This window comes from Chiloscyllium plagiosum, unplaced genomic scaffold, assembly GCF_037043375.1.
Source record: "Chiloscyllium plagiosum isolate Xiang-an unplaced genomic scaffold, Cpla_swu_hap1 HiC_scaffold_2, whole genome shotgun sequence".
Taxonomy (NCBI): domain Eukaryota; kingdom Metazoa; phylum Chordata; class Chondrichthyes; order Orectolobiformes; family Hemiscylliidae; genus Chiloscyllium; species Chiloscyllium plagiosum.
Genome location: NW_028270140.1, coordinates 113,725,622 through 113,738,253, shown reverse-complemented (window position 1 = coordinate 113,738,253; position 12,632 = coordinate 113,725,622). Strand labels below are relative to the sequence as shown.

Here is a 12,632-nt window from a genome sequence, read left to right as displayed (position 1 = left end):
GCAGTTACGTTGGTTGTAATTTTTCAAAAATCATTGGATTTTGTAATATAAATGACTTGGAGGAAACAAGTGAATGTGCTGTAGCCAAATTTGCAGACAACACAAAAAGGTGGAAAGGCAGGGTGTGAGAGGATACACACAGTTTGCAAAGAGATGTTGGGTTAAGTAAGTGAACAAAACGTTTACAAATGGAGTATACTGTGGGAAACTGTGAAGTTGTTCATTTCGGAAGAAAGAACAAAATAACAGAATATTATTTAAAGTAGGAGAAAAACTGCTGAAAGATGCAACACAAAGGATTTTAGGGGTACTTGTGCATAAACTACAGAAAGCTAATATACAGGTGCAGCAGGTGATCAGGAAGACTATTAGAATGTTGTCTTTTATTTCAAGGGAGTTGGAGTATGAGAATAGGGAGGTCTTACTGCAACTGTACAAGGTGCTGATGAAACCACATCTGGAGTACTATGAGTAGTCTTGATCCCCTTATTTAAAGAAAGATATCATTTCATTGGAGACAGGGAACATTTTCTGCACTGGTATGGAGGGATCGACTTATGAGCAATGGTGTATCAAGTTAGGACTCTCCTCGCTGAAGTTTAGAATAATGAGATGAGATCCAGATGCGCCGGTTTCCTCCCACAATCACTAAGGTGTACAGGTTACATGGATTGGCCATGCTGAGTTGTCCATAAGGTCCAGGAATGTGCGTGGTTAGCCATGGGAAATTAGGGTTACAGAAATACGGTATAGGAAGTGGGTCTGAATGGGATGTTCCTCGGAGGGTTGGTGTGGACCCGATGGGCCGAATGGCCTGCTTCGACACTAAGGATCCTATGATTTACTTGCTGCACCACCAGTGCACAGTGGCAGCGTGTTTGGTAGTACAATTTGGCTATAATGTTGCTGAAGAATGAGGCAACATTATTATTCGAGAATCTTTACTTTTTGTTGACAATAGCATGATTCCAGCAGGGATCAGTTCATGCACTTCGTTCTGTGCATGCGCGAGTGTCCAAACTGTTCCAAGCATGCGTAACATTGGTGCCAGTCTTTGTGCCGTTCTGCACATGCACTGGTGTCCATGCCGAAGTCTCTGTGCCATTCTGCGCATGCGCAATGTCAGCTGCTGACAGAGCAACTTTTTGTGAGAGGTACTATACGAAGAGCAGCTTTCTTTCACTTTTTAAATTTACTCTGTTAAATTTACTTTTGTTTTGCTAATAAATGTGATTTCAACCTTCATTCACGCTGTGCTATATTTTGCATTAGATTTTTGGGTGATTTTTGAGCAATTAAGAGTGATACTTTTTTTGCTGGTCTGCCCTGAAACTTACTTTTCCCAAGAGCCCCATTATTTCTATTAAGCGATAGGAGCACTATCTGTATATACAAGATGCATTACAGCTCCTTATGTCTTTGATGGCATTTTCCAAACCCATCACTACTTTTAATTTGGACAAGACCAGCAGAAGAAAGAGCATAATTATCTGCAAGTTGCCTGTCAAACCACACAGTGTCCTAACTTGGAACTATATTGTCATTCCTTCATTGTCACATACTTGAAAACCTGTAACACTTTATTAACAGACTTCCTTCTAGTTTTCTTTCCAGCTGCGTAAGCCTTCGATGTCCTTGCATGGCAGTGACTTCTGGAATCAGAAGTCAATACTGTCATCAACTGCAAAACCTTAAAGCAAAGGGAAGTTGCATACTAAAAACATTGTGAGTGAACAGACATTTGATAGATTTCTGCAGTTCAAGAAAGTGACTCACTACCAACCTCTCAAGGACAAATGGGGATGAGCAATAAATGCTGATTTATCCAGTGATGCCTACCTTCCATGAATGATATATATTTTTTAAAAATTGGCTTAGCAATAATTAAGAGGCTTGTTTCGTATCAGTTTGACCTTATACAAGCAGTCTCTGATTTATGAACATCTGACTTGGGAACACTCATACTTATGAAAGATATACTATGTTAGTATTAATTTTCAAGATTCACCATGCAAACATTTGCTTAAACTTAGTTATTTTATGCTGTACAATATTGTATTGCGTGTTATTCTCTTCCGACTTGTGTACAAATAAACTTAAAAATTTAGGAATGGAGCCATGCAAAGCCCGGGGACTGTAGTGGTGCATATTGCATGTGCTTTCTGATAATAATGCTTCCTACTTGTAGAAGAAAGGTATGTCTTGCATCACAATGAGTGATGACCCTAATTCTGAACGAGAACATCCAGATTTCAGTTCACCCAGGACTTGATAGCTGAAGAAGGTACACTCAAAGTGTGCTCAGATAGGTGTTTTTCTTAATCTGCAAATCCTTCCAATACGTGCCATTGGCAGGTTTTTAAGAGTGGGAGAAAGCCATGGTCAGCCATATGACAGAAAGAAAGTTGGAACCTCTTCCATTATTACCTAAAATCTCTAGACTAACACATATGGGCGTAAGGATACATGTTCCTTTGTGCACTCTGGATTCAATGAGTGATCGATCATGCATCACCATTTGTGGGAGAAAATAATCTGGCCAGTGATCTTTTGAATGCAGTTAAGTAGATATGATGGATGTTAAATAGATTTGAAAGAGTGGCCTTTTTCTCGCGAAGATAATTTTTACAGCAAGACCATGTAACAGTAGAAAGTGAAATGGATTTGGATGCTTACAAATAAATATGATATAAGAGTTGAATTATTTTTGTTAAAAAGCACATTTTTTCATTTATTTATCTGTTGCAGCCTTTCATGTCACCTCGTTATCCAGGAGGCCCCAGGCCGCCCCTCAGAATACCTAACCAGGTAAAATTATATTTGTCGTGCATTATATCAAGGAACTTCACTTTATGAAGCCTTAAACTCACTGCTGTTTGCTGTGTTGAAACACTTATCATAGCTATATTTTAGTTCTTTGGTTGGACTACAGTTTCAAAAAACAACATAAAAATACTGTACATTATATTACTAAATTTCAACATAAAATTATTTTAATCTTGACATTTCACATACTTAAGATTAAGAAATGTAGCCTTCTGTTTTCAGTAGCCATTCTAATTGTTGATGAAGATAAATAGAAAATGATGTTTGCGATAATATTCCTCCTTCTCATTCAATGCCTGATTAAGGGGCACAGCATTGACAAGAGGAACTGGTGGGAGGACATCGTTTTTCAGTTGACTACTCACCCTTCCAACCCCACCCTGCGACTCCTTTCTGCCATTACTGACCTGTACCTAGGCCTGTCTTTGAGTAGATGTAGTACCAGCAGCAACCATACAAAGGAAGATTGTTGTCTTTGTTGGATATTAATCATCTCAGCTGAGGGAATCATGCAGGGGTTCCTCAGGGTACAGAATCATCGTCAGCTGCTTCATTGATGACCTTCCCTCCATCATAAGGTCAGAAGTGGAGGTGTTCACCAATGATTGTATGATGTTCAAAACAATTTCAAGTCTTCAAACGTTGAAATAGCCTGTGTCAAATACAACAAGACGTGACCAACACCCAGCCAGGCTTGGACTGACAAGTAACAAGTAATTTTTGTGTCGTCTAGATATAGGCAATGACAAAGTCCAATAAGACAGAAACCTAACTTCTCCTTTCAACATTAAGTAGCACTACAATCACTGAATCCCTCGGTACCAACATACTTGGTGGTTACCATTCATCGGAAGCTGAATTGGACCAGCCATTTAAATACTATGGCTACTAGAGCAGATCAGAGGTTAGGAGCTTTTCAGTAATTAGCTCACCTCATATCTCTCCAGTGCCTATCCATTGTCTACAAGGCTCAAGTCAGGACTGTGAGAATACTGTTCTCTTGCCTGGATGAGTGCAGCTCATGAGAAGCTCACTACCTCTGGACAATGCAGACTCCTTCAGAAGTATCTCCACCACCATTCAACATTCACTTCCTTCATTGTCTGGATACACTGCAACAACACCTAAGGTTCCTTCCATGCCTTCTGGATCTCTACCACCTAGAAGGATAAGGTTAGCAGTTTCTTGGGACCACCTACTTGCAAGTTGCCCTCCAGGCCACATGATATCCTGACTTGAAAACATATCTCCGGTTATGGATCAAATTCTGCAGTTCTGTTCCTAATGGCATCTATATCCGAGGACTGAAGCAATTCCACATTTCAGCTCACCACCATCTCGAAGATAATTAAGGATGAATGTTGAGTGTTGGTCAAGCCAGCAATGCCCAAATCCCTTGAATGAAAGAAAATACGTGTAAGGTGACCAAATGTTTATTTAAGGAGCTATGTTTTAAACAGTATCTCAAAGGTGGAAAGAGAAAAAGAGAGGCAGACCGGCTTAGGGAGGGAATTTAAGGCTTTAGGCCATAGACAACTGAAAGCGGTGATGAATAAAATCAGTCATATGCAAGAGGCTAGAATTGGAGGAGCACAGAGATCTTTGCGGATTGCCAGGCTGCAGGAGATTATGGATATATGGAGAGACTGGGCCATGGAGTGATTCAGAAATAATGATTGAGAATTTTAAAATGAAGTTATTGTTCAACTAGGAGTCCGTGTAGATCTGCTAAATGGGGTGAGACATGAACAGGGAATTGGTGGAATTTAGAAGTTGGCAGCAAGGTTTTGGATGATTTCAAACTTAGATGATAGCAATGCTGCAAAGCCAATCCTGCATTGGGCCATTATTATGTAAATTGACTGCCTCCCTCCCAAGAGCAAGCTTTTCCCAGAAAATTTCTGGGGAGTGGGAATGCTTCTTGTGCCTATCTCAAATTGCGTCCTCAATTTTCCCAGCCCCACTGATTTTGCGCCTATCATTATAGGATCAGGGAAATTCAGTCCTATTTTTAGTTGGACAAAATTTCTACGCATATAGTGCCAAATGTCATTCAGGCAGTCTGATATTTTTTAAATATAGGACATGATATTGAAAATGCTGCAATTCCTTCGTATTTATGGAGTACTAGAAATTGGATACAAAGGTTTCACAAATGTTTTTCCTACTTTTACTATGTGACTTCAATGAAATAAAAAAAGAGATAAAGAATTAATTTCTTAATAGACCGCATGAACATCTTGCACTATTCTGCTACAGGGTGGTTCTGATTTATGAACATCCGACTTACCAATGCTCACTTATGCAATGGTGTAATTTTAAAGATTCGACATATGAACAGTTCCTGTTCTGATGAATGGCTCCTTTATATTATGCTGCATTGTGTTCCAATCTGTGTACAAATCCACTTGTGCATGGACTTCAGATTGCAATCTGTTCACAACCTGGGAACTGCCTATATTTCAGTACAATCCTTTTTTGCAGGGCCTTCATTTAAATACATAAATAAACCTCTGCAAACAATCATGCCAATCCATAACATTTCAGAATTTGAGGCAATGATTGATATATAACTTGCTGGCTAGAAGACATGTGAAACTAGGTAGAACTTATTTCATATTCAGCCAGGATTTAAAAAAAAAATCAGTGTTCCCCCAGTCTATGTCAGTTTCTTGATCAGTGAGTTATGTTCTGATGTCCCCTTTTATGCTTACTGACTGTTTACAAATTTATGTTGCAGAGATGCTATGCAATTGGCAAAGTTGTAAAATGCCAACATTACATAGTCACTGTTATGAATGTAAAGTAACTGTGCTGAAACATGATGAGAATTCAAATGTAAAATATGCAGGCTCTGTTCACCAAACTGCAAAGGATCCTCTATAAAATGGCAAAGCACTGATTGCAAGCAGCCAGGGACGGACATGCGATAGTGCTGGCTTGCCAGAGGATTAGAAACCGAAGATGACAGTGTCTTTGAAAATAAATGGCAGTGCTGTCTTTGCCTTACTCTGCGGCTGTAGGTCCAGTTTGAGGAGGCAGCTCAATCCTGTAACCACTTTGTGGAAACATGGCCATGGGCACTTTTAAGCTATGTTTCAAACAGGAAGAATGCTGTTTGAGTACTCCCCATTTGAGAACATACAAATTAAGAGCAGTAGTAAGCCATTCAGCTCCTTCAACCCACTTCGCCATTCACAAATCATGGCTATCTAATTGTGGCCTGACTCCACGTTTCTGCTTACCCCCGATACCTTAATATGAACAGTGTCATATTCCAACCCCAGACGGAATACAAGTGGAATCCCCGTGAGTTGGTGTGTGTGACATATACACGGAGGCCTTTCAAAACCACAATTCTCCATCTAAAGATCCAGCACTTTTCATTTGAAAGAACTTCAATCAACTCGTCTGTTGACACAGTATTTCCCTTAACTCTACAGCAACAAAAAGCAAAGACAAATGCCCATCATCTGCAAGTTAGAGGATACAACCTTGGAGGTGGTGTGATTACAGGGGTGAACCCTGAACAACATTGAACTCTGCATGTTTAAGCATGGACATTAATGAGACCAGTGAAAATTAAATGGGGTACTAAGTCAGTATTGAATACTGACTTGATTTCAACTTTTATCAATTCTGCATTTTTCTGGCCCGTACATGGGACACCTACACTACTGCCCTGCAAAGCATGGTGTTCAGAGTGGCTGTGTTACAGGTCATCAGAGAGATGCCCTGACAATTTTGTATCATCCTGGTCTTGGAGTATCGACGCTATCAAAGTCAAAGTTGTTGCCTTTTATTCCTGACTTGCACACTTTGGACATTCTGTCAAAGTAAGTACCATCTCCGAAAGTGTTCCTCTGTCATCTACTTTCTTAATGTCCCCAGTGCACAATAATAGTGATACTGTAATTGTGCACATTGGCTACACTTGAACTTGATATGACTGCTTTTTGCCATTTTTAATTCTCTTCTGGAGTTGCCTTTTAAAGGCTATTCAGTAGGTACTCCATATCTTTTTGATGTCTTTGCTGACATCTTAACTAAGTTGCAAGAAGTATCAAAGAAACTCAAATATACATTTTATACAATGACTTCTTGCTTACAGAATATTAGATTTGTACAGTAATCCCATGTTCCAGGTGCTAGATTTTTAGGTGGGTTATAGACTGGAGGTGAGATGACAACGCTGTAGAATTGCTGAGGCTGTGCTCAGCAGGTAGATTTGAGTTTAATACATGTACAGGCTACAGTTGTATGTATGTAATTAATCAAAGATTAAAGAGTAATTAAAACAAAGTCTAAAATTTCATACACAATGATTTTACTTGAATCAAAAATCACACCTCAGAATTAAAATAAATGTATTTTTAGATACAAACATACAAACGAACACATGAAATGGAGTGGGCCATTCAGTCCCTCAAGTCTGCTCTGACATTCAATAAGATCATATTGATATGATTGGAACCTTGAATCCACATTTCCAACTATACATGATAATCCATCAATCTCCTTAATTAACAATAATCTATCTACCTTTGCCTTAAAAAAAATCCAAAGATTCGACTTCTACCATCTTTTCTGGAAGTTAGTTCCTGTCATTGAAAACACCAAAGGAGAAAGGCCCTTCAGCCGATCATGTCTGTGCCAGTCAAAAACAACCACCGAACCCTTCTAATCCTATTTTACAGCACTTGGCCCATAGCATTGTATGCCTTGGCAGAACAAATGCACATCTAAACACTTGTTGAATGTTATGAGAGTTTTTCTGCCTCTATCACACTTAAAGACAGTGAGTGACAGATTTCCATCTTTCAACTTTCTGCACCTTATCATAAATCCCCTGGTCCCTTCATCAAGAGGAAAGGTTTCTCTTGTTTACCCTCTCTGTGCCCCTCAATTTTAGACATTTCAATCATGTCCCCTTTTAATCTCCTCTGCTCTAAGGAAAACAAACTCAATTTGTCCAGACACTCTTCATAACTGAAACATTCCAGTCCAGACAACATCCTAGTAAATCACCTCTGCATCCTCTCCATTGCACTCTCATGCCTACTACAATATAGATTTTTGCACACATTACGCTAGCTATGGCCTAACCAAATTTTTATACAATTCTAGCATAACCTCCCTGTTCAACTTCTCTGCAGAGTTCTGAGGAAAGGTCACCGAATCTGAAACATTAATTCTGATTTCTTTTCACAGATGCTGCCAGACCAGCTGAGCTTTTCCAGCAACTTCTGTTTTTGTTTCTTCCTGTTCTTAAACTCTGCGCATCAACTAATAAAGTCAAGAATACCATATGCGTTCTTAACCACTTTATCCACCAGCCCTCTTACCTTAAGGAACTCGTGTACATGCAGACCAAGGTCTTTCTGATCCTGTGTACTTCCCAGGCTTCTATTGTTCATGTATTCCCTTACCTTGTTTATTCATCCCATCTGCATCACTTGACATTTATCTGTTTTTGTTGTCTAATCTCTTTTTTTTAAATGAGCAAACTCTGATCTTCAAACAGTGCCCAGAGTTCTAAATTCTCCATAAGAGTAAACATCCTCTCTGCAGTTTTCCCTGTCACCACTCCTCAGGATATTATATGGTTCAATCAATTAATTGGTAAAGTGTGTTTCTTCCTTTTTTATACCCCATTGCTGACAGTCACTTGGAGGAGTCCCAGGAACACAACCATTGCTGCCCAGTGGGATAGATCCAACACGGCAGCAAGGTAAGTACCTTGCTCAATTCTATAACATTTTTCAGACATTCTTATCAGTGGTTTGATGAGGTACTTTATTATTTGAAAATAGTTCTAGCATTTTGTGTTGTCCTTTTAGTATCCAAAAATCTACTCTTATGTGGATAATGCAGTACTAGACATTTACAGAAAACATTAATCACAGTATTTACAAAATGTGTTACCTGTAATTTGTAAGATACATAACGAATTACACCTTTTACAATGCTATTACAATATTATAATGCAAATACGAGTGACAGAAAATACCACCTAGACAATGCTATTTTAAGCTGAAACCACTTAGATTTATATTGATTTTAATTGTTTTTAATATATATGTATTTGTTTACACACATTGTGTTATTTATATTTATTGCATATAAAGTGTAATATACTATTAATTGTTTTGATACAAACATTTCGTAGTTTACTACAGATTTTATTGTTGCAAAATACATGTTCTCATTTAAGAAATCTGTAAGTCAACTGAAATGTACTAACCTTTCCGTAGTCCTTTGTGATGTTCTGAAGGAATTGATAAACCACGGGAGGGATAACTCAGGTTTGTGATATTTTACCAATCAGGACATCCAACCATGGGTGGACCAATGCAGAGAATGACTCCTCCACGGGGTATGGTTCCCCCCTTAGGACCACAGGTAATTAGTAACTAACTGTATTCATTTTATTTGCTGATTGTGTTTGCATATTCATTAGCCAGAAAAGCAGTATATTCATTCTTAATTGGCTATGTTGCATGTACTTTAAAGTCCTGACTGAAAAGTAATCCACTCTTTGATATAGATGTGAAGCTTTAAGTTTCCACTGAACTTTCAGTCTTATTCATATTACAAACACAGGCCACTTTCCTCGAGTTTTACTAGGGAAATCATTAACCTACTTTCCTTTCTTTCCCCCTTCCTCTCTGGTTTTCTTTTCTTTATGGTAGTCTGACCCTTGGTTATCATTGCAGAGTTACGGAGGAGGAATGAGGCCCCCGCTGAATGCTTTAGGTGGTCCAGGCATGCCTGGAATGAACATGTAAGTAAAGAAACTTCTTACATGTTGGATACATTGCTTCTCATGTCCTTGCTTTCTTCCAATACAGTCAATATCTTTATGTATACCTGCCATTTTTGTTTTTAGAATCTTTTCTAACTGCACTTTTGCCTTTAAAGATCCAGGCATTACACTAGATGTCTTTTTTAAATCCATTTGGAATCATTCAATTCAGGTTGTTCTTATTTCATGTTTTATTTTCTCACAATGCACTATTTAAATTTAGTGTTTTGAGCTGCTTCTGCCACTTATTATTCAACAACTTACCATCTTCTGTGTTCCATCTTATAGTTTGCCTTGCTAAATCATTTATATAATGGAAAGCAAACATGTCTCAACAGAGTTCTGTAAGCACCACAAAACCTCTGTTTGCTCCTTACATCACTTTAGCTCTAATCTGTTATTGATTAAGAATGAACAACCTTTGGCCTTGCAGGTGATGCTCACATCCAGTGAAAGACTAAAAAAAAGTTGTTACATAATAATAGTTGTGCTATTTTCTGTGGGTTTTTTTGTTAATTTGCCTGCATATTACTTGTTGCAATTTTGTTCTGTTCCCCAGCTAAGCCTCTATCAATATGACTGGAATACCTTAAACCATGTGTCAGCATTCATAACAAAATGCGTAACATGTATGTACAAGAATCCTAGTTCGGAGAAATGTGGCACACTGCTCACACCTTTTACCCATTCAAATCAATTTCCTTTATCTTGATTTATAAAACAATGAAAATTTATTTGAGCATAAACAACTCTTTTTTTTCAAATCTACATTGACCTGCCCTGATGAATCCATGCTTTGTCAAGGTTTTAAGTTCAGACCTTGCATTAACCCATTACAGAAGGTAAGGATATGACCACATGACAAATTAATGGCAAAATCAATGAGCCCAGTCAAGGTTGTGAGGAAAATTATCTCTGAGTTCTGTAGATGAATCTAAGATTCTAAGACTCTCTTGAGAATAAAATTGGTGATCCGGAAATCTGCATTGGCAAGGGAAGTAATCCTATCCAGATTATTACAGAAATGTAGTTCAACAATGACACATTTTGGTTAAATATATGGTGATATGGATCAGTTTGTAGAAAAGACAAACTAAAAAGAGATATAACATTTTATGTGTGTACTTGAGCCTGAGGGAAAATAGAGATTCTTACAAAGTATCTCAACTCAATTTTAAGAGAGAAAGGGGTAAATAGGACTACTGATGTATCTGGTAGGTTGTGGATAAGTCACTGCTATAAATAATAATTAAATGGAAATTGTTGTTAAAATGTAATGCAACTGCAGGAACGATATGATGTAAATCAGTCACCATGTGTTGTCTATCCAAAATTCACTGGAGTCTTTTTAAAGAAAAAGAAGAGACTTTCTGATGACTAAATGCTGTGGATGTGCTATTTTTAAATTTTAGCAAGGCCTTTGACACCATGCCACACAAGCAATTAGCCTACATGCCAAAATACAATTTGACAGTCATGACTTTTCTAATATTAGTGGAATTAGCATTTCTAATGCATTTTCCTTTTAAGTATTTACTTTCCGCAATGGCATTGCCTCAATCTCCTCATTCCCATTTTGTCCATCTGCCATATATAACAATTGCTCAACATACCCATGTTTCCCTTCTCATCATTGCACTTTGGCAAAGATATAGTGACCTTGGAAGGGATGCAGAGCAGTTCCATCAGAACACTACCAAGATTTCAAGGTTGTGATTATGACCAGAGATTGCATTGGACTTGTGTTCCCTGGAAAGCTAAAGGGTGAGCTGATTGAGGATTTTGAAATAAATTGACAGGTTCGATAGAACTAATTTATATCTGGACCTGAACTTGAAATGGAATAGGCCATTCAGGGGAGAAGTCAGAAAAGACTTCTTCATCCAAAGAGCTGTGGATGTGTCACAAAAAGCAATAGATGCTAGCTTAACTAACATTAATTTTGAGGTTGATGTAATTTTTCTGAATAAAGGAATAAGGAGTAAAAGCAAAATACTTTGAATGCTGGAAATAAAGCATTAAATATTGGAGAAACTCAACAGGTCTGGCAGCATCTATGGAGGGAGAAACATAGTGAATGTTTTGTTTCTGATATGGCACCTATTTGCAACTGATTTGCCTGTAGTTGAAACTTTGTTTTTCTCTCCCAGATGCTGTGAGACCTGCTGAATTTCTCAAGCACTTCTTGTTTTTATTATAAATAAATCTGAAGCCAGGACAGTTGGATACAATTAAGATGATTTGATCATGCTGAAGAGTAAGCAGGCTGTAGGAACTGAATGCAGTGCTATTGTTCTGTTTTTCCTAATATTCAAATATAAGATGACCACCCTCAATTTAAATAATGCCACCTCTTCTTTGATGACCCTTTTTAGTTATTTGTGTATGAATGCCATTGCCATTTTCCATTTGCACTCCAGCTGTCTAATCTTACACTTTGTTTCACTTCAATATCTTTCAAATTGGGGGTGACGCGGTGGCACAGTGGTTAGCACTGCTGCCTCACAGCGCCAGAGACCCGGGTTCAATTCCCGCCTCAGGCGACTGACTGTGTGGAGTTTGCACGTTCTCCCTGTGTCTGTGTGGGTTTCCTCCCACAGTCCAAAAATGTACAGGTTAGGTGAATTGGCCATGCTAAATTGCCCGTAGTGTTAGGTGAAGGGGTAAATGTAGGGGAATGGGTCTGGGTGTGTTGCACTTCGGCGGGTCGGTGTGGACTTGTTGGGCCGAAGGGCCTGTTTCCACACTGTAAGTAATCTAAGTAATCTAATCTAATTGTTGAAGGTTCCTTTTATATTATACACTCTAAGTTTATCATTTGTGTCTTTCTATTTTTTCTCTTTTTTTCTATCCATTGAAACCCAGCCGTTGACAAGCCCTGTTTATTCTGAATTGAAATTTTTTGTAATCTGTATTTTTTCCATCTCGTATTTAAATATGTACCAATGCTGGTATAATATATGACCTGCCTTTTATTTCAACCTTTTTTAATCTTGATGAT

The 12,632-nt window shown here is 38.2% G+C and overlaps 1 protein-coding gene across 4 annotated transcripts in view; it reads left to right on the top strand.

The window, feature by feature from the left end:
* ssbp2b (single stranded DNA binding protein 2b) overlaps positions 1–12,632 on the top strand; it is a 384,293-nt gene that overhangs the window by 309,687 nt on the left and 61,974 nt on the right. For all 4 annotated transcript variants that reach the window (XM_087999746.1, XM_087999743.1, XM_087999738.1 and 1 more), the window contains 4 exons: positions 2,749–2,808; positions 8,491–8,557; positions 9,155–9,228; positions 9,543–9,610. In XM_087999746.1, coding sequence (XP_087855872.1) covers positions 2,749–2,808; positions 8,491–8,557; positions 9,155–9,228; positions 9,543–9,610 — 269 coding nt within the window. The remainder of the gene's footprint in view (positions 1–2,748; positions 2,809–8,490; positions 8,558–9,154; positions 9,229–9,542; positions 9,611–12,632) is intronic.